The sequence below is a fragment of the Lethenteron reissneri genome, chromosome 27 (genome assembly GCF_015708825.2).
Source record: "Lethenteron reissneri isolate LAM-NWPU_2019-01 chromosome 27, ASM1570882v1, whole genome shotgun sequence".
Taxonomy (NCBI): Eukaryota; Metazoa; Chordata; class Hyperoartia; order Petromyzontiformes; family Petromyzontidae; genus Lethenteron; species Lethenteron reissneri.
The window spans coordinates 4280696-4303406 of record NC_083805.1 but is presented as its reverse complement, the minus strand read 5'-3'; the positions used below and the strand labels follow the sequence as shown (position 1 = coordinate 4303406).

General features: G+C 45.4%; 1 protein-coding gene across 2 annotated transcripts; it reads right to left on the bottom strand.

The window, feature by feature from the left end:
• Window positions 1-320: 320 nt before the first annotated feature.
• On the bottom strand, window positions 321-10524 carry PPP1CC (protein phosphatase 1 catalytic subunit gamma). Of its 2 annotated transcripts, none has more exons than XM_061561186.1 (7): window positions 10040-10524; window positions 7644-7775; window positions 6941-7171; window positions 5908-6012; window positions 3939-4162; window positions 2889-3023; window positions 321-1970 (listed from the first exon to the last, which is right to left on the bottom strand). In XM_061561186.1, exons 1-7 carry the CDS (start codon window positions 10107-10109, stop codon window positions 1875-1877), a joined length of 993 nt encoding a protein of 330 aa, XP_061417170.1. In that variant the 5' UTR covers window positions 10110-10524; the 3' UTR covers window positions 321-1874. The 2 variants fall into 2 exon arrangements, with proteins under 2 accessions (XP_061417170.1, XP_061417171.1); XM_061561187.1 differs by having other exon boundaries at window positions 10055-10522.
• Between the last annotated feature and the right edge of the window lie 12187 nt (window positions 10525-22711).

Genomic DNA, 22711 nt, shown 5'->3' with positions numbered 1-22711 from the left:
TAACGGTTTAATAGATCGGAGGGTAGTCTGTTGCTCATACAAATTTCCAATTAATTTATCATCCCAAAAAGGTTGCTTTGCCTCAGCACATAACCTCGCCAAAGCTGGTAAAAAAAGAATGATAAACATTGCGTCAAACATGATGCTGCATAATGCCAAGCGGAAGACTTAAGTTGGGGTTACCTTTATACAAAAAAACAAAACCACGCCCTTCAAAGTGTGTTCAGTGCAAATCGCCAACATTTAAGGAAAAACTTCGGTAATCAAGCACATGCAGCACGCACAACCCAGTCGTGGTGATATATGTGAAACACATCGAGTGTATAAAATACCATTTATTACATTCAAGAATACAACTAAATACAAAATCAAGACTGGAGCCTACGGCACTATTGAATGAGGCAATAACAATATCCGCTTACAGGGCAGAAGGTAACGACACCTGCAGACGGCGATCCACTGGCCGTTCCCGCTTACCCACCCATCTCTTCTCATTGCGAGGTTTGGCCACAAGACAACTGATGGCTTCTATAATCTGCCAAATCACAATTCTACTCAATTTATTTCAAGGAGAAATCATTTCTTTTAAAGGAGGCTCAGTTCAAGAACCCTACACCACTAAAGCACACATAATAGGACAAAAATTTTAAAATAAAAAAACAGCAGTCACAAAACAGATTTGGAGTAGACCCAACGCTTTTTTGAGTGGTGATTATTGTCCGTCTACATTACGTATGTTACACCACAAAAAACTTCCACGTGCTGGCAAGCAAAAAATAACAGAAAATAAAAGAATGGACAAAGCAAAACGTCAACTCACAATTTAACTCTCTCCAGATCACTTGTATGTACACAAAGCTTTAAGGTCGAATTTTTTAAACCCCTGATTTTGTGGTTTATAAAAGCACGAAACTCTGGAAAAACCAAAAAGCAGGCCAAAGAGGAACATAAGTTTTGCCGACGTGTGAAAATGTAAATGAGCACAATACAGTAAGTACTAATCGTCAACGTACATCGCAAACGCCTCATTAATATCAAGTCTGTGTTTCGCTCCGTTGGTCAAGACATTGCGAGCCAAGCACAAAATGGAACCGTAACCCTTGGAATGCCAACTTTTGCAGTTGCCAAAACAAAAAAAGCTACCAAAGAAACATTCTATTCAATATGCACAACTTGGGATTGCAAGGGCCACGCTGGAACCATGGCAACGATATGAAAAGGACTGAGCCAAATAACGGCGAAGACAACACGCACGGCAGCTTGTCTGCACACAAGGGGGAGATAAACTTCCGATTCCCTCCAATGTATTGCCATGCTCAACCAGTCCCCTGGGGACCAAGGCAGCGATTCCATATCAGTACCATGATGCCCCTGAGTAGGCGTAAGGGGGTTGTATCCACTGTGCTCCATTTCTCAAAAGACAGCTAAGGACAAAAAAAGAAATTAGAAAGGTTTCCTGTTCAATTAAAAAACGAAACTAAAAAATGGCCCTCCCCCCACCCGCCCGCAAACAAAAAAAACAGATCTCACGTAATTAGACAAACTCCTGCGAATTATGCAGCACTACAGCGCCTCGCGAGGCCAGACTACCGAGGCCAGGCTACGCAGCAAAACGCGTCAGCGCCCCCCAATGACCTGGACTACTGGCACAAGAGGGTCCCCCGTGGGAGGCAGCGACTAACGTACAGGATGTGGTGTGGGGGGCTTGGCTGGAGGGGAGTCTGAGAAGCACTCTCATCATTTGTGTCAGGTAGAAACCGACCCGGTCCACTTTCCATTCATCCTTCGGCCGCTTTTCAAAGTTGGGTTGAGGCGGGGGGGCAAGGGAGGTGGGTGAAAGATAGGGGCGGGTAGGAGGAGGTGGTGGGGAGCAGCTATTTCTTCTTGGCGGCGTTCCGTGGCGGAGTCACGGGCCGTCCAGCGTTCAGGCCCACGTACGGAAACTTCTTTTTGTCTGCGGGCTTGAGGATCTGCAATGCGTACATAGATCGTCATTGTGAGACTCCTCATAGCTTTAATAATGCTTTTACAAACCGAGGTGCGAGTTACGTAAGCCTCAAATCGCTTGCGAGAAATAATTTTGACAACATGCATGTGATACAATGACCACAATACAGCAAATACTTTGTCTGGTAACACTAACTAAAATTACAGAGTAGCTGCAGAACATTAAACATACTGCAGCAGGCTGGCTTTGTTTAGTGCAAAGCTGTGCAATGATGGCACTCTACAATGTTAATGACCAAATGCTCCAACTGTTAAATGTAATAATGACATATTTATTAACCTCACCGTTTAACCTCCAGGATCCCATAACGAAAATTAAAAGAGCACACTGGGTTATCAAATTGTGCACATTATGTATTTGCTTGCACAACAAACATTTACATAATGGAATCAGGTGGCCACAACCTCCGTTATTTCTTTCCATTAGTCGCATGCTTTTTTACTTAATTAATTTTACAAAACGCACACCAGAGTGTGCAAATGATGAGCAATATGCAGCCAAGTCAGTTCTACTATAACGCGTAGTGTTTTCATAACGCGATGAATGCATCGGGAAACATTTTTATAACGCGGATGCTAATTGGACATAACGCGATTGAGCGAATGGGACTACGTCACGCGAGCAGGAACAAGTGGTTGTTACGCCTGCCTAGGCGTAGCATCATCGCACAAGGGCGGGACGCTGCTGGGTGTTTCTAGATGCCACCCACACATGCCTCAGTCTTTGTTCAGCATGCGTACGCATTTCGCCAATTTATCACGCACCGTGCATTACTACACTATTTTTTCCACAACGCGGCGTTGTTCAGGAACGCTACTACTGCGTTTACGGGAAACAGATGGTCGCCCCAATAACGAAAAGCTACACAGCAGTCTCTCACCTGGAAGGAGCACATGAGCGTCTCGTCCACGCTCATCATGGCGCCCGCATTGTCAAACTCTCCGCAGTAGTTCGGCGCCGAGAAGAGAGTCACCAGCTGCCGTTTGGCAAAGAACTCGTAGCCGTCCTCGACAACCTGAACGTGAGAAAAGGGTAATTTGAGCCTTGCTGCAGTTCAAACAACATCACAGGTGGAGGCTTCACATCCCCCGCCCTCCCCCGCCCACATACGCGACGGGCGTAGCACAGCAGAATGACGCTCGTCTGGTTTTATACCATGAACTTGTTTAACAAAGTAAACTGCTGTTTATTTAAAATACATTTGGAAAATCTATAGGGATAGACATTTAGAGAACAGGGGGCTATTTCGGGTGCGAAAGAAGTTCCACATACATACACCAAGACAAAATAAGCTACATTTGAGCAACTTCATCCAAATCGCCAGTTGTAATCAAAAAGGGACTAAAATTCCATGCTTCAGTTAGTACACAATGGCAGTAGTGGCCATTTAAGATAAAAAAATATTTTTAAAAATGGTAAGTTACTCCGCTTATTAAAATAAAAATAGCCATTTGAACCTTCTGGCAGTACACCGGGGTACCATAGTACTCCAGCTCTTGCATAATGTCCGTGATCATTTTTAGTCTGTTGGTAGCCGGCAATGCGGCCAGACTCATCTCGACGAGCTGTGCACGATGGTGCATACGAGCGAACAGGGTTTCAGCGCAATCGTCCTCGCTGCGTTTCGACATTGCGGAGTGGCACTGATTTCGGATTGATTGGTGCTCCAGTAGCGGAGTTAAGTACACCCCTGGAAAAAAGTGTCCCAGATAAAAAATATTTAATTTCCTCAGCCATTTGTATTATTTGGTACCGCCATAAGGATAATTTGTATTTCAGAAAGTTATTCATCTTACTTCTTGATGAAAAGCAAGTGAGTTGACTCTGCATTACAAAATCCTTTCTGTCTTTCCCAGATGTTTGTGGATACATCCATGGGAGCGCCTTGCTTGTGTGTGCGCAGCCAGTCTTCCCACGTGTCCCAGCTCACCTGGTGCGCCCTGCAGATGAGGTCCAGGTCGTGCTTGTGAAGAAACTTGGCAACCACTTCCGCTCCGAAGGTGAAGGAAACACCGCGATCATTCTCACCCCAGCCCATGGTGTCCTTGTCGGGATCCGACCACAGCAGATCGCACAGCAGGCCCTGGTCTGGCACGTCCGTGGGACGCATTATCCGTCGGATCTGCTCCATCGACTGCAAGTCTGGGGACAGGCCTGGCCACACATACACATAACTTCATGCAACATCTGTACGTTCCTGCACAATAGTGCTTTGCAAAATACACAACAATCTGGTACGGTTAAAAAGTGATTAAAAAAATTACTGGCCATGCAGTGAAACCTTTATCCTCTATACAAGATTGAGATGACTTTCTTTAGTTTGGCCAATTCAGGAAATTATATTGAATCAACAATTTTAAGCAGGACCCATGTGACTAATTCCTGACCATGGCTAACATCAGACATCACAAGTGCCCCATCCACCCCACTGCTTGACCATTCCAAAGACTAGCATGGTCAAGTATGGTCAAACAACCCCCATTAGACACTGGGGAGGCCCCCATCCAGCAGTAGATTAACATGGGCTTGTTTACAACTACTACATACATACACAATACGCACAGAATATTTAGGGACGAATGCAATACACACACGCGCAATACAAACATAAATACAAAGATCCCCCATATAGCCTTAACCATCCATTGGGACAAAGTACTGTCAGAGACCACTTATGAAGGCCGGGACAAGTGGGTTTGGGTGACCAGCACCACGCCCGATCGCCTTTGTCTCCCCAGTGGCGATGTTTACACACCGCGCCAGGTACTCATTTGAGGCAGACTCGATCTCGGGGAGGCCCGAGACCGGTTCAGATAATTGTCATTGGCCGCGAGAGGGAATCGAACTGTTCCCAGATTCTTAGCACGGTGCACTAACCACTACACACGCACAACTAACTTACAAATGACATACGAACATAAACCAATGATATACTAACACATACATTCAAATATAGGTTAAACATGGCATATGTCGATACCATAACATGCAAATAACCAAATAAAGGCAGTCTGTATGAATGCACACCAAGTAAATTCACCCTCGATTACGGAAACGTGCACGCACCTACAAATGCAAAACACACATTACCAACCCCATCCCATGTCTCGCTTAGGAGTGGGGTGAGGGGGTTACCTTGGTAACGTGACGTGCGTGACCGGACGTCTGTGTTTTATTAATTTAAGTATAAACTACTGCAGTACCCATATCTAGAGAATGGTGGGTTTTTTGTAAACGTCTTTTTCCAGGTAATTTTTTTTATGTAGTTCAAGAGAAAAGCCTTAGCTGTAATACCAACATTGTGAGGATAGGGTTTAAGGTTTTATGGCAGAGATAGGAAGAGATGTATAAACGTGTATTGACAGCCCCAAAACGAGTACTGTAGTTCCCAGCTATGGGAGAAACTAACGCCGTTTTCCAGCAAACACCCTTTCAGGGCAAAACTTAACAAAAGCGACCCGAATATGCTCTGCGAGAAAGCCTGTGCATTGTACAGTATTAAATTATTCGAAAGATTTCTTTAGATTGAGCGGTAACCCCAGGAACACCCACGTGTGCTAATCCTGACACGCAGTAAGCACATCAAGGTTTATACTGCATTCAGCATACAGATTTAAATCACATTCACAAGGCGTCTCACCAATGGCATCGTTACTACATCCATTCAACTCCTCCGCTCGCACGACTCTACGACTGCATGCGCCACACACCCAAAGACATGCGCAACCTTTAAGTTGTCGGCTCACCAAGATTTTCCCGTTTGACCCCCCTTAAGCCAGTGGATACTTTACACCTCGCCACCACCTTCATTGATTGGGTGGCTGCAGGGGGGTTTGCGCACAATGTCCGGGAGCCATTATGGGGTTGAGAAAAAAACTTGTTTGACTCTTCCGTGTTACCTCCATGGCAGCAGAAGATCTTCTCGTCGACGATCGCAGCGATGGGTAGGCAGTTGAAGCAGTCGGTGAAGGTCTTCCAGAGCTTGATGTTGTATCGCCTTTTGCCTGCACAGCGAGCGGCAAAGCTGTTCAATAGCGACCTAATACAAGAAGAATGTATTCTTAAAAAGTTCCGCTGGAGAGATTCGGTCAATGAAAACAACCCGGCCATGTTTGTAACACCCAGATGGCAAATTGCCAACATTTAAAAGACTTGACAAGCCTTTTGTCCAATGTTACAAAACATGGAATGCATCACAAATACATTGAATAAAGTTAAACCCAAACTTGAAAAGTGAGTAACAAGCAAGACACACTGCCACTTTGGAGTGCAAATATCAAGCTATCGCTCGTTTTTTCTTGCTGCCAACAAGCGCGCAAGTCTGCACACCTGTATCAGTGCACTTTGCACGGTACCTTGCATACCAACTGTGCTACAGCGCAAGGCGCAGGGTTTTCCTTGGCGCATCCACCACACACAGGCAATGCCACACAGCCAATTAAAAGTGGCTTACGCCTCACACTCTCATGCCATAAACACAGGTTGGAACCCCACCAGTCTCTACAGGCAAAAAACCCGAGTTGGCCGCACAAACATGCAACAACCCCTCCTCCACGCCGCAGTAAAGGGCTGCATTTTAGTCGCACACAAGAGCACCTTTCCAGCTAAGACAGCTCACACACAAGGCATGTTACCACACCACGGGCCCCATAAACCAAGTTACCGCTGACACACGGCAACTGCAAATAAAGAAATGCCACTCCACACACACAAGGAAACGCACACGCATCCCCAACCCCACTAGAAGCTGGGGTCTCTCTACGTGGCAACGCCCCTGCAGGGGCGGTCACAGGCTCTGTGCAAGTTGGGCCACGGGATTACAGAGGACAGTGTCGCTCGGAACAAATAAATCGTTAAACCTGCACACGTCAGCCGAGGGGGGACAAACTCCCTCTGGCCACCTTGCTGGGACCAGGCACGTGCGCAACTCACACTCGTCATAGAAGCCGTAGATGCGGTTGATGCTGGCGCACTCGTGGTTTCCGCGGAGAAGGAAGAAGTTCTCTGGGTACTTGATCTTGTAGGCGAGCAGCAGGCAGATAGTCTCAAGCGACTGCTTGCCACGGTCAACGTAGTCACCCAGGAAGAGGTAGTTGCTCTCGGGAGGGAAGCCGCCATACTCGAAGAGCCGCAGCAGATCGTAGTACTGCCCGTGGATGTCACCTGGCACCACAACGACACGCAGGGACCCCAGTCATACAGTGCCCCCAGCCATTTTGTTCAGCAACAGAACTGGGCAGAACATATGCTGCGATTTGGCAGTCTTTCCCATCAAATATTGGCAAGTGCCCTTTTGTGTATGAATGAATCGGGCATCTTCGGGTAAAATTGCATCCGATGATGCAATTATCAGTTTCCAAAACAGATTTTAAAACGTTAACATGGAAATGGACCAACACGTGCATGCAATCATGCCCAATATGACGAGAGTCGGGTTGGGAACCCACGCACACACAAGACAACTAAAAAAACAATTCACTTTATTTTTTGCAGCGTTTCCTTCCCTCCGGTAGAACGGAGGCGCCCGCTGTTATATAAAATGAGTCTTGCCTAATCTCCCGGCCCGAGGTGTGGGCTTCCCACCACCACCCACCCACCCGCCGCCTCTCCCACCGTGCGTTACGTCAGTATTTACCGCAAATCTTCAGCGGCGCCTCCAGCTCCAGAAGGATGGGCTGGCTGAGGAAGATCTCGCGGGACTTTAAGCAGAGGCCGCGGATCTCGCCTTCCGTCAGCTGCACGTTCTTGCCTGGTCGCGACCCACGCACTGCGGAAAAATTAAAGTGTGGGTGCGCTTTTAAATTACACGTTCTTCACACTGCACGGCTAACGCGAAACCCCGCAGAGGTGCCGCATACTCTCATCTTCCGCGAGTTGCCACCGTCCCCCACCCACCACAACACACTTAATGACCGCAATGTGCGCATCGCGAGTTCAGATTACGTTTTAAACAGGCACCAGTCGGTTCGCAAAAAGCTCGTCGACACATTGAGTTAAAGCCGCGCGTTGCGGCCAAACGGGGGGCAACATGTTGTTTGCATCGCCCGTATCAAATGGGCTTGATGCGCGCGGATTTCAACAGCGAACGAATTGGAATGGGGGTGGGGGGTACAAACTTGAAACTTCGGCGGCCAGGTTCCGGGTGAGGTTGGGGATAACGCGGAACGGTGAAAGGGGTCGACGCATGAAGGGTGGAATGCACAAAGCTAAACTTGCCGCCAAATAAGGAAGGGACCCTTTCTATATGACGACACTAAACGCCCCCTACCACTACCCCTCCCGTAGCTTCATGTTTAGAGTGCGATTATGGCGTTTTAAAATAAGGTAAAATGCTCATTAACGAGGAACGTGGTGGATCGCTAACAGTTGTGTTGAGCCCTGTGCTCATCATCCCCAAGCTTACTGGGAAATTGATTTCAACGTGGAAGAGAGGGTTTAGTAACGAGACGTTGCCGAAGGGCTCAAAATGAATAAACACCAATTGAGACACCCCCCGTCTGCTCCCAAGTGCAATAAAACGGGAGATTCAGACGAGTTTCAGAACGCTCAAGTCATCCGCAACACGCTTGCCCCCCATTCTAATGGGAATCCTATTCCATTCTTTTAACAGCCGATACTTTCGTCGATTCCATTCACAAAATCGAGTTGTGTGGCGGTTTATCGTCATAATAATTTTCAACTCAAAAACATTAGCAGCCCCCCACACACATCAACATCACACCACCACCAACTCCCCCCTTCCCCACTGTAAGCCATAAATTTTAAGACGTTGTATTTCGCATTATTGTACAGCAGCAGCACACGCAAGGGGCAATAGTCCATTCAATCCTCGCCGTTCCCTCCCCAGGGCCTTCGTTTCCAATGACTTCATCGACCTCAAAACCCGCCTACACCACCACCACCACCCCCTCCAAACGCACAGTAACAAAGCCATGGCTGCCCGCCCAGCCTTCATCAAGCTCCCAATTTTCATTACCCATTGTAATTTACAAAACCGGATTTAGTAAAGGTGGTACTGTAACATCCACCCCCCACCGCCTTTTAAATAACCACTGCTCCACTGTGTCTGTGGGATGGGTTATTTGACAATAATTCTAGATTTGAAGCTTTCGTGACTGCAAGGATTCATACTCTTAGGTTTTTTTTTTACCATACTTCACCACGCTGGCTTAAAAAATGCTGGTGGTTGAAGACGGAGTTGGCAGAGGAGATATACGGTGCACTCCTAGAGATGTTGGCTGTGCTCAAGGGATAATGCAATGGGAATTCAGTCCAGAAATCTTGATTGAATTTAGGCCAGAAGTGGCCCATCATAGCCAAAGCCAAACAATGGATTTGTGAAATAACCCGACCAAACAAAAGATAAACTCCTCCGCACATTTTGTTAACCTGCTTGAGAAATATTTGTTTTAAAAAACCCCCGCAATTTTAACGGTGTACATAGCAGCAAAAGAGAAATACAATCATTGTACATTTTAGATGTTCGAGTAAAGGTTGCTAGTTAAAATGCCCCACACCACCATGACACCACCGGTATTAAACCACCACAGTAGTTTCGCTCGAACAATAAAACATTTTTTTTCGGAGGTTAACGCTTTTAACTCTTAAGCCTTTCCGTGTTGTTCCAAAAAAATAAATCCACATTTGAGCCTCGCTTTAAACGCAAAGAATAAACATTTAAAACAAAATCCCCACGTCCATTTAAGGGCGTTAAAAGCCTCAGCGCGATCCGAGCGCCGCGTTACCTCCACACAGCGAGGCGACATCACATTAACTCACCGATTTAAAACAAAGCACCCGCTCATCACTCACTATAAACAACAACGTAGACCACATTTACAAGTTAAAAGCGTTTAAAGTTAAACGCGACGCGGTTAACGCCACTCGGTTTTAAGGAAGGCCTTAGGGTGTTGAACCACAAAAAACGAAGCTTTTCAACCTTTCGACCCCCGTTTTTTTTCAAATAAACAATCGCGAACGAAGCACCCACATGTGACGGTGTAAAGAATATGTATAAATAGTTATAATTACAAGTGCTGTCGTTACCTTCGAGCAACCGCGCTATGATGCTGTCGATGTTCAGTTTGTCGGCGTCTGCCATTTTCTCAAAAACTGGGCCCCCCCCCACTGGCACCAACCCCACACCACAACAAAATAAAAAGCCTTTAAACGCCTAACACACAAATTTAACTATTAGCACTGTCGCTTTACGCATACGTATATCGATTTGTTACAGATAAAAAAAAATGGCAGACGGATGTATTGCCTCTACGCGCGTGTGTATTAGTTAAATGTTTAACCCACACACGCTACGGCAATTGCGGCTTGTTGGGGAGATGAGTTGGTTTCGTCGACTAAAACTAACGCGGTTGCTGCGAAGAAGACGACGACGACGATGAAGACGACGACGACGATGATGGTGGTGGTGGTGGTGGAGGCGGGAAAGCGGCAGCGTCTTTCAAGAGACGACGGAGAGAGAGAGAGGGCGGAGGCAGATTACAAAAAAAGAGAGCCGCTCAGAAAATGGCAGCCGTTAGGGCGCGGATTAATACACGACGCGCGCTGCCCCCACCCCCACCCGCCCGCGCGAATGAAAGTAGTGCGCGTCTCCCCCCCCCCCTCTCTCTACGCACGCCCAGACTAGCCCCGCCTTCCACTGCCACTAGCCACGCCTACACGTCCCGCAGGCCCCTCCCCTACACCACCGCCACACCCCCCACAAGAAATCGATTCGCAAGAATCGATCCGCAAGAATCGATTCGCAAGAATCGATTTCTTTATTCTTGGTTCTATAAAATAAAACGTAAAAAGAGAAAATTTTCACAATAGTGATAATTTTATCATCTTCTTGGTTTTTTCGGTGAAGTCACGTAGAAGGGAAATAATAAAATAATAAAAATAAAACATTATAAAATACAATTCTCACGACGTTTCGGCCACAACGCAAGCAGCCGTCCTCAGGTGAATAATTTTATCTTATTATGTAATATTTTTTATTAATTTATTATTTCCCTTCTACGTGACTTTACCGAAATAACCAATAATATGAATCCATGCAGTCACGAAAGCTTTACATCGACAAAAATCGATTTCTTTGTTTTGGGACAAATTCATTGTTTTGGTCAGAATGATCAGAATATTTATTGAGACTGCAGGAATCGGATGACCTGTTAAGCTCTTTTTCACAAATGTACCAAGTAGTCGGGGATATAATTGAATATATTTAATTTAGATAATTTTGCTGCTGTAAATTTCCACTTGATAAGCCACTTTCGTTGAGCTATATCTATCATGTGTGGCCCAGGTCGCTTCTGAAAAAAATAACTGTATAGAAGCTCAGTGGGCCTGGTAAAATAAAAAGTACAATTTTCGTTTCGATTTAAAGCTTTCGTGATTGCAGGGATTCATCTTCTTGGTTCTTTCGGTAAAGTCAAGTAGAAGGAAAATAATAAAAATAAAACATAATAAAATAAATCTCACGACGTTTCGGCTACAACGCAAGCAGCCGTCCTCAGGTCGTGAGAATTATTTTATTATGTTTTATTTTTTATTATTTTTTTCTACTTTACCGAAAGAACCAAGAAGATAAAGTTTTCGTGTTACACGAGAATCGATACGCGACTAGTCAGCGTGGGATAAACTCGTAGATTCCTGAATCGATCCAAGCCGCACCCACTCGACCACCCCGCCCCCGGGAGCAATGACGTCACACGGAAACGGTGGCGTCGCGCGCACCAACCACCTTCCGTCGACGCGATTGGCTCGTTTCAGGATGTTACGTAGGAGGTCGCGCGTCGATGATTGGGCAATCGGCCGATTTTGTACCGAACGCCCCTCCCCCCGGCCTGGTACTAACCCCGCCCATCTTATTAGCATACAACACCCCGCCCATAAAATTAGCATACCACACCCGCCCATCTCATTAGCATACAACGACCCGCCCCCTTCATTAGCATACAACGACCCGCCCCCTTCATTAGCATACAATGACCACGCCCCTTCACTCAGCATGCACGAGGCTTTATCCCAATGGTGAGCGCCCTCAGGGTGAAGGCGGCTCACCACTTCCCCGATCAAAGAAGGCCACGGCACTGTGCCGTTGCGTTTGTTGACGGCGGATGGAGGAGCAGCGGCGCTTTAATTCATCGTCGGTTAATGACAGCGCCGAGGAGGGCTCGAAGCCGGTTTCGTTGCGAGAAAATGCCCACGGATCGCGTGAAACGTGCGAGCCTTCGGACGTTTTCTCCTTCCTTACTCGCCCCTAAGCGAACGTGGCGACCCAGTCGAGACGCCCGATTGTTTGCGCGACAATTTTCGCCGTTTAAGTGAAGCCAAGTGTCACTTTTGTCGTAAAACGGACGCGGATTTTTTTTTTGTGCCTCCGCGAATCGGAGGCCGCGGTATTGAAATGGCGGCCGGAGGAGCCCCTCCCCCCCTCGTCCACCACCAAATCCGGTGTGACGTCACATCCCATGACGTCACGGGACGAGGCCCACCACGTGACCTTGCACTGCCCTCCCCACCTCCACCCATCCCCCATGGTTCAGGGTCAAATATTCCGGTCACCACGTGCACTCCTTGAGCCAGAGCCCTCGCAAGTCAAACTATAATCTACTTTGCTCTTTGGTGCTTTCGGTAAAGTCACGTAGAAATAAAATAAATTAAATAATAGCATACGATGTTTCGATTGCAACACAAGCAATCAATCATTGTGTTGCAATCGAAACGTCGAATGCTATTATTGAATTTACTTAACTTTCTACGTGACTTTACCGAAAGAACCAAAGAGTATTTCCTGCAGTCACGAAAGCTCCAAATGAAGTTTATAAACTATTTTATGTCACCAGCTCAGACCCACTGAACCATATAGCTCTCTTTTTTGGAAGCGAACTGGCCAAAAATGATAGCTCAACTCAGTGGCTTATATCGTGTGGACATTTATAGGAGCAGCCAAACACTCTAAACGATGTTGATTCTAAACTTGGAGGGGAAAACCGGGAGGACCCGGAGAAAAAAAATCCACGCGACCACGGGGAGACAAACGTGCAAACTCGAAATAATACAGCAGGCGGTCAGGGTGTGGATCGAACCACACGACCTCCTGCAGACCAGGCGAGGTAGTTAACATCTCATAGCCACCGCGGCGCCCCTTATCATGCCAGTCTGGTTAGAAAGCAGTCCCAACTGGTCACCCTGCAGCATGTTTAACACAAGCCTGCCTGCCTGCCGATAAAGACAAGAGGCGGTTGCAACAGATCCAGAGGAGTTTGCATTGGTTGCTTAAACAGATTCTGCCGACTGATATATTTGTGTGGAAAGGCAATACTTGTATGCGCTATGAAGAAGGGGCATTGCCCGAAACGTCGCCTTATATAGTTTTACATTTAAGGCGTGTTGACGAATGTGCTGAGTCTTCTGTTATTTATGCACCACTGCCAAGTCAGCAGCAAGCAGCATAACCAAACAATGGGTTTAATACTGTCGGCTGATGGACGAAAACAGTTCCATTTTTACCGTATGTGGGGATATAGAACGCAGCTCTGCTACAACGTATTTGTTTCTACCTGTGCAGATTATTGACCGATTTACATGCTCGCTGATATATTGCTCGTGGCCTGGGGGTCATAGGTTGCATTCCCAACCTGCCGTGGCAGGTGAAGGAGCATCGTGGTTACGTCGGAATGTAAAAGGCGAGACATACCGTTCTGTTCTTGCTTAAGTAGCTTCCCACCCACCTCGTTAATGTAGAGCAGGCGATTCATACAATCCGTGCGCAGAGAACACCGATCCAAAAACACCCTCTGCGCTGTTAACCAATTATGACATCTGTGAAGCTAATGGCTCAGTGACGCTTTATATGTGGAAAAAGTGTTTTATTTTAATATTATTTAGCGATTTGTTTACCTTTTCTATACCTTTCACTCATATCCTATCGTGTTGTTGCATTGTTTGTTGTAACCTTCTGAGCTTTATAGCTCATCGGATTCCTCCAGTAGAAATCAAGATTCTGAAATCCGATAGGGTACCCCCTAATCAGCTCTACCCAAACCTGCCCCCCCGTCATCATCAGTGCCTCCGTTGAAAAATCTGAGCACACAAATGTGCAAGAATTACTTGGCGATGGGACATGGAAATAAACCAAAAATATAAACATCGATATAGCAAACACTCGATGTTTTTAATGAAAACATCGGTGTACACTAAAATATCCGAAGGCAAACATACACGATGTTTTCGAAGACATAAAACATATTTACAGGAAATATGATATGGAAATATTCGTAAGAGATGTTTATTATCCCCCCTCCCAAATAATAATGAATAATTAATAAGTAAAATGGCAAAACATCTAATAAAAACCACTAGGTTGTTGTTGCTAGGTCAAAACTTTACTTAAAGATTCAGCCTCTATAGTTTACACACCTTTCAAGGGCATTGGTGGAGGAGGCCGTGGATTTGTATTTGTCAGTTTTACATGAAGGTGGGCCGGCTGGGATATTTGAATATTTCGGATTTTTGGATTTGGAAAAACGCAACGTTGAAAGGAAATCATCAATACCAAAACATCGATGTTTTTTGCCCACCATCGCATATTTAACTTGGGCGACGGACCTTCAAAAGGTATAATAAACCTTTTAAATTAGTGGGCTTAAGACTTAAAAAAAAATTGGTTGCTTCACAGTCAAATACTGCACGTGGAGTAAAGAAATCTCCATGCCAATACAAAACACAGTATACAGTACTCTCATGTCTATGACCAAGCCATTCGGAACGTTCCCAATCTCATCAGATCTTACAATCTTAAGCAGGGTTGAGCCTCAATAGTGGTTGGGTGAGTGACCGCCATGCACATCAGGTTGTTACAGGATAGCTGGATGGCTAACGTGACGAACAAGACAAGAGGCAGTGTTTTCGAAAACAATAATCCATTGTTTTACTGTGCCTGCATGCATGCTGCCCGCCTGCAACTTGCAGCCGTGAAATGTCATCGAATAAGCCTCCAACAATTAACAACAGCGTGGGAGAGTTCTTCATTCAGGAGGAGTTTGACAAAAGAGATGTACTAGCACGCATACCGAATACCAACAATGTATCATCAAAAGAGCCCCGTAAAAGTTCATTACTACGTGCCCCGGTGTGAATCTGAGACCGGGTGGCTTAAGCAAAGGCATACGTGGTGTTTTAGGCAATGACACAGTTACGGATTAAACCAAGCCCTTCACAGGGCAACCCCATTCTCATGATGTACCCACTGCCTCCCACGTGCTCTGATGTGGCTAGATGTTAACTATCTCGCCTGGTATATAGGAGGTCGTGGGTTCGATCCCGACCCTGACGCCTGCTGTATATTTGGAGTTTGCGTGTCTCTCCTCTCATCATCACGGTGGCTAAGAGATGTTAACTACCTCGCCTGGTACACAGGAGGTCGTGGGTTCGATCCCGACCTTGACGCCTGCTGTATATTTGGAGTTTGCGTGTTCTCCCCGTGGTCACGTGGATTTTTCATCGGTTCCTCCGGTGTACCCCCTCCACATTTATAAACGCGCGTTCAGAATATTTGACTATGAATTTCCACGTGATAAGCCACTTCGTTGAGATATAATTTGCGAGCAGTCGCGTCTGAAAAACAGCTATATAGCTCAGTGGGCCTTACCTGGTAAAATAAAAAAAGTTTAGTGGGTTAGCGTGTGATGCATTGTGTATGTTGATCAATCCGTGGCATAATCACAATGGCTGGCCATATGTGCATTACAGAGACGATGTGGTCTTGCACTTCCGTGATTCAGCAGGGGACGTCCTGGTGCGGTTGACAAGAGACACCAACTCACCTTCGACGCAAGCGGTCCGTCCCATCGATGGCAATACCGTCCACCAAGGACTCAACGTTTAAACGATAATCATCGCAGAATACAAAGGCAAGTCCATGACGCCACCGCCAGCAGCCACGCCAGACTGGTGGTGTGTTCTTCCATCGATCTGTAAGCCCCATGTCGGCGGCTCCAATAAATTGGGCTGAACTTATCCACCCGAACACGCCTGCGAGGGGAGGACGTCATTCACGGAGATGGAGCGATGACATCGGTTCGTGTACAGAAGCTCGGCGGATTGTTGCATCACAGGGCAGTGGAGCGATGGTGACAGCTTAATCAGGGGGGGGCTTCCTTCAGCGGCGGATAGATCAAGGCTGACCATCCACCTGAAATAGCTGACCATGAGTAAATATATATATATTGCTTCACGATTATTGTACCTTTGCCAGCAAACGTTGATGCAGTCAATTATGTCCCGGAAGCTTTGTCAGTGGGGAAAACTTGCGACTCAAAAACAAGAGGGGGCTTTAAAATGCTTAAGTATTGAGTATAATTTATATATTGTTAATGTTACATTAACAAACCATTACACTGCAGTACTGTCTAACACAAAGGCCTCGTCAGTGGAATGATTTAAATTAGTGTTTTATGGCTACTTTTAATATTCCGTGTTAAGAGCTGCACTGTTCTGTATTTTGCCTATTTATCTCAAACTCATCTTTAATGTTCATTGAATAATTTAACAGGCTACGGCAACCATCAGGGTTCGCTATTAACACCTTAATTATGTCGATACGCCGTTGGCACCAATCTCTCAAATTGATTGTCCGAGGTGCTAATGACGTGACATTTATTATTTAAACATGCGCAGAAATCTCAGCGTTCGCTAATTATACAAAAAAATATTCGGAAATGCTGCGGCGGGGAGGACACGGAATGTAGACAGCTCTTTCAGACGTGTCCGTCTCTAAATGGAAAAAACTAGACGTCGGCAGTTTAACACGTGGTAGGCTTCGCGACCAATATCATCCATAATATAGGTTTTTTTTGGCTTAGATCGCGTAAATATAAATGCGTCGTTAAATCCGCCACCACCCGGCACAGCCAATTAGTAAGGTTTGTCACGTAAACAGAACGTGGCAAATTCGTTACTAGAACAGCACACCGGTGTGTTGGAGAGCAAATCCACAACATTTACAATCCGAGTACGACGTTTCGCCAGTAATTACAACTAGCATAATCAGGAATCACCGGTGTGCTGTACAAGTAACGAATTGTCACGTTCTGTTTACGTGACAAACCTTACTAATTGGCTGTGTCGGGTGGTGGCGGGTTTAACGACAAATTTATATTGACGCGATCTAACCCCCCCTCTAAAAAAACCTTCTATTCTAGAAGTCGGGAGGTTTGAGGCCCGCGATAATAAAGGGAAACCGTCTCGTCCAACGTGATGACAAAAGTTTTAACGCAGAGTGTACGGTACGCAACTCAAGTTAAAATGACAAGCCAAACCAGCGTGGATTATCTCGCCTCTTGTGTGTCGTATTTTTGGATAGGGGTAAAAAATAAATCAAATCAGTGCGCGTAAATCCCACGACTGCTGCAATCATAATGGTAGTCATTATAATACCCTAAAAAAGTGATTTCCATTTAATAACCCCCCCCAAAAATTTCGAACAATGTTGGCAACTCTTTTAATAAAAAAAAAGTCAGCGGTACCTAGTCATGTGGGTAGCCTAAACATGACCTGTAGCTCCACGACCCCACAAGCACTGTTTCAACGCTGGTTGCTTCGATATTTGAGTTATGGGGGTTATGCACAAAGTTTGTTCCCCGTTCTCGTTTCACCTTGCCCGAGCAGACAGCAACTATGGCTGGAAGGATTACCAGCAGGGGGTGTGTGTGGTGGGGTGTTTGTCACGGGGAGCGGTGGTGCAGCGGTTAGCGCGCTGCGCTATGAACCCGGCGACACGGATTCGATTCCCGCTCACGGCCAACACCAGTGACGATTATCTGAACCGGTCCTGGGCATCCCCTAGGTCGACTCAGCCTCAAATGAGTACCTGGTGCAGTGTGTAAACATTGCTGACCACCCACCGCCTTTGTGCCGTGCCGGCCTTCATAGCTACTTGCTAACAGCACTTGCCCCTACGGTCTGTTAAGGCTATATGTTGTCACGGGGAAATGTCACAGGAGAAGAAAAAAACATCATCAGCCTCTTATTTGTGACTCAGTCGATGACGCAGGACTCAAATTTTCAAATAAGTTTTGATGCGCGAGTGATGATCTCCTCGAAAATGAAACGGAAGAACCGAATTGAGTTGGTTAAAAAAGGGGCATTTTTAAATCATCCCTCCCCTCCACTATTTTCTCTCCATCCGCCGACGACGATGCGCATTTTTCTGAGCACGTCCATACATACGGTACTGGGTTTCCAATTTGAATATGTTTAATTCGAATAGGTGCTATTGTATTCAGATAAATGTCACACTTTGGACAGTCAACAGGATCAATAAAATTGATTTTCCTATCCAAACAATGCATCCTAATTTGAAATAGGATAATAAAGCAAGTGCATTTCATATCAGCTTTCGTGGCTGCAGGAATCTTTCGGTAAAGCCACGTAGAAATAAATAAAATAATAATAGAATACGACGTTTCGATTGCAACACAAGCAACCATCATCAGGTACAAATGAATAAGAAAACAAACATAGTAAACTTGGCAATATAATGCAATATAACAGTCGGCCAACAAAACAGTCAACACCCCACCTGATTGATTACGTTCTTCGTACTTCCAAGTTTACATTCATTTGTACCTGATGATGGTTGCTTGTGTTGCAATAGAAACGTCGTATTCTATTATTATTTAATAAAATGTATTTCTTCGTGACTTTACCGAAATAACCAAAGAGTGCATTTCATATCGTTACATAATTCAATGCACTCAGTATGCAGTTATATCAAATTTAAGACGAAATAAGCCACCCATTGAGAATTCCATCCAATTGTGTTTCTAATCGGGATGACACATTGACGTGTGGGTACTTTGACCTCTACCGGGACATCTGGCCGGTGTGGAAGAGTAGGCCTGTAAAAAAAGCAGGCATTATCACGATCGGTAAACAACGCCAATCAGCGAATGCTGGAAGATAAAACAATTCCGTTTTTTTTTAAAATTGGTAAACGACTCAGCTTAAAGTTTATTTTTATTTGTATATATTTTAAGTGATATGTTTACCTTTCCTATACTTTTCACTCCTATCGTGTGTTTTGTATTGTTTGTTGTTGTAACGTTCTAACCCACCCTTACCGGACATTTGTGAAAAAGAGCTGAAAAGCTCATTGGATTCCTCTTGGATAAATAAACATTATTTTGAAAACAGGGGTGACACTGCGACTTGAATAAAGTTACGTCTCATATTTCTTAAATGGAAACCCAGCGAGAGTGCGTAGCCCTATGACAGATGAGTCAGAGGCGGGGATGGCACCTGTGATCTGTGGCAAGATGGTTGGGTTCACAGGTACAAACGCCAACTTCATGTGGGCTCCCTCAGAAACAATGTCCGTGCTCTTGGGGATGGAAAAAGGAGCATGTTTTCCTTTGCATATCACACTCTCCACCGGCGATTCTTGTTTTTAGCCGGCCAAAGTTGTGCATTGTACGGTTGGGGGTTTTGTTCCGTTTGTTACTTTACTTTAAATCTTAACTCAAATTCGATACCGTTCCAGTACACTGCATCGTACAAGTACTGCGTGTTCCCATTGTGATTGCCGATCGTAGGATTACAAACCCCTTGATACGTTAACCACCTCGCCTGGTATGTAGGTCGTGGTTTCGATCCCAAACCTGACGCCTGTATATTTGGAGTTTGCGTGTCTCTCTCCCCATGGTCGCATGGATTTTTCTCCCGGTCCTCCGGGTTTTCCCTCCACGTTTAGAATTAACGTGCGTTTAAGAGTATTTGGCTTCTATACATTTCCGGTTTTTCCCTCCACGTTTAGAATCAACGTGCGTTTAAGAGTATTTGGCTTCTATACATTTCCACGTGATACGCCACTTTGTTCAGCTGTCATTTGTGATAGTCGTGTCGCTTCTGAAATATAGCTGCTATATAGCTAGCTTAGCGTAGCCTAGCTACGTAACAAAATTTAACTACACATATTTGTACCATCTTATTTGACAGGTACTATTCTACTTTACCGAGTGTTGACATCCCCAGCGTTTAACAGTACTGCTTTCTTTTATGCTTATTATAAGCTAACACCGGCCACAACCCTGAGTCGATGTGCACCATACTCTTAGGTTTTTTCGGTAAAGTCACGTAGGTAAAAAAATAAAATTAAAATAAAATAATATAAATAAAATAAAATAAATCACGTTTCGGAGGCAACACAAGTCTCCGTCATCAGGTGGGACCGTCACAGCCAGATTTACTGTATCAAGTGAGGACCATTGTTCTCTTTTAGCCCCCCCCCCCCGTGCCATTACCTGGCTACCACATTCAGATAAACCCCCCCCTCCCCCTTAACTTGTATTTAAGAGATTGTCTCTTGGATTTTTCCTCACTTGATACAGTAAATTTGGCTGTGACGGTTCCACCTGATGACGGAGACTTGTGTTGCCTCTGAAACGTCGTCATTTATAGTTTATTTCTATTATTATTTTTTTTACCTACGTTACTTTACCTAAAAAAACCTAAGAGTATGAATCCTTGCAGTCACGAAAGCTTCAAATCTAGAAGTAGCCTAGCTAGTTTATCAAGTAGGGCCTTGACTTTCCATCTGTGAACACGGTCCGGGTTCCTAGATTGTGTGCAACATAAGGCGTACATGTTTTACTTTACGCTATTCAAGACTCCCACGGTGGTCGGGGTGATGCTCGGATTTCCTTATCAGTTTCGAAAACAGAAAGTCGCATCTGCAGTAAGCACACGGAGATGTTGATGTCGGGTTTGTTTTTTTTCTTTTTGTTTAATCTCTATAAGTTATCTATAGGCTACGACTATTGTGCTTTCGGAGGTATACAATACAGTGTGAGATAAGATGCCTTCATGGATTGGACTAAATAATAACAGTTTTATAAATGTCCGAAAAGTAACAGCAGGGGAAGCAGTCACTGCACAGTGTATTACAATGTACAAAACCTAAAATATTCTTGTAAAGGTATAGTTATTGTAATAGTTTTGTTAACCAGAACTGTAACAGTACCCGGCAGCGTAACAGTGACAACATGAGGAAGGACAGGACGACTCTGTTATGACCTTTGACCTCTACCGGGGTCATGCTGCAAAAGTCACCCTGGGCTGTGGGGAGTCAGACAATTGAGGAGGAAATATCCGTGGTTACATAAATATACAGAATACAAAAAAAACAACAACTCATAACGCAGCAAAAAAAATTGAAAAAAAAACTGAAATAACACAGTGCAAGTTGTACATGTGGTGGCAGCTACTCACTGAGGGCACAAGGAGAGGTCCAGAGGGGGGGGGGGGGGGGGGTGGGGCTGGCATTTGAGTGCGCGCATGACACATGGCGATAAAATCCAGCACATTTAAAAAAACTTATTTTTTAAATAGAAATGAATTTTAAAATGTTGGGACCAGTTTAGCGTACGGTTCTGTGCGCGTTGCGTTGTGTACATAAATGTTAAGCAGACGAATCCTGCCAAGTTGCACGAACAAACGATTGGGCTGGAAATCCAGCAACATTCCTACCACCTCTACTACATTGTGTACAAAACAATGGTTCCAAGAACAAAAGAACCCGGCAAATTTTGTTACAAAGGTTCAAGTGATAATAAAAAGGCTTAACTTTGTGCGCGACAAGACTTGCAAAAAGGAAGCATGCAAACCACTGACACCGCCAGCACGGTAGTGAGCGGTCGAGGCATGTAATCGTGTTCATTTTTTGCTCAACTCGGGATGGGAAAAAAAATAAAGTCTTGAAAGCACTCTTGTTTTGGAATCCTTCCACAGGAGACAATTCGCAGAGCCTTCAAGACAGTGGCGTAGTTAACTGCACTTGGGGCTCGTGGGCCGGCTGGGCCCGGGTGCCAGGTTACATCAGAAGAAGGAAATTATATGAGGGAGGGAGGGAGGTGGGGTAGCTCTATTTCACTGCCCTTTCCCAACCAGAGTGCCCTGCTAACCGCACACCTACGGGCCCCCCCCCCCCCCACTTCGCTTCAAGACTTCCAGGAAGGTCCCAAAATTTGTACATAAAGCCAATAACATTTTTTTCCGGTTTAACAAAAAAAGAAAGAAAAACTAACGGTCTCGGGTCAACGGTAGCACCACCCTTCTCGGCTCGGTTCGGTTTCAGAATCGATGCAACGTGGCAGGACTTCTCCGGCATGTGCGAGAGTTTACATTCTTTTGGAAGAGACATCGACGGGGGGCGAATGTGGAGAGATAAGCGACGATGGGGCCAAGGGCAATGCCCCCCCCCTCTCCCCAGGTCTGGTACCGACGTCCGCCCGGCGTGGCAATCGAGTGCTCGACGCAAACGGACAAAGAGGGCGGGTGGGTGGGTGGGCAAGAGGCATGCGGAGCTTGTGAGGCGGAGCCAAACCGAACGCGTCGAAAGCAAAACAAACGGCAGTGAGGGGCAACTGCTACATACATAGAATAAAAACCATACGTACGCATCAGACCAGCGCAAACACACACCATGAGGTAAAGGGGCATTCTATGCTCTCTTGTTTGTCAACTCTCTTGCTATTTTCAAATCAGGCCTGAGGTGATGCACTATCATCATCATCGTCGTCGTCGTTGTTGTTGTTGTCTTAGTTATCGTTATTATTGTCAGCAGTAACACGAGACTTTCAAATAACCGAGTCGCTTTTTTTTTAAAACAAGGACGTACACTTATAAAGAATGATAACGCAA

Coding starts and splice junctions, on each gene's coding strand:
- PPP1CC (XM_061561186.1), bottom strand. CDS start 10,109: ATGGCAGACGCCGACAAACTGAACATCGACAGCATCATAGCGCGGTTG. Junction 7,776..10,039: donor CGAAGGTAACGACAGCACTT/GTAATTATAACT, acceptor ATTTTTCCGCAG/TGCGTGGGTCGCGACCAGGC. Junction 1,971..2,888: donor CGCTCATGTGCTCCTTCCAG/GTGAGAGACTGC, acceptor TACGCATTGCAG/ATCCTCAAGCCCGCAGACAA.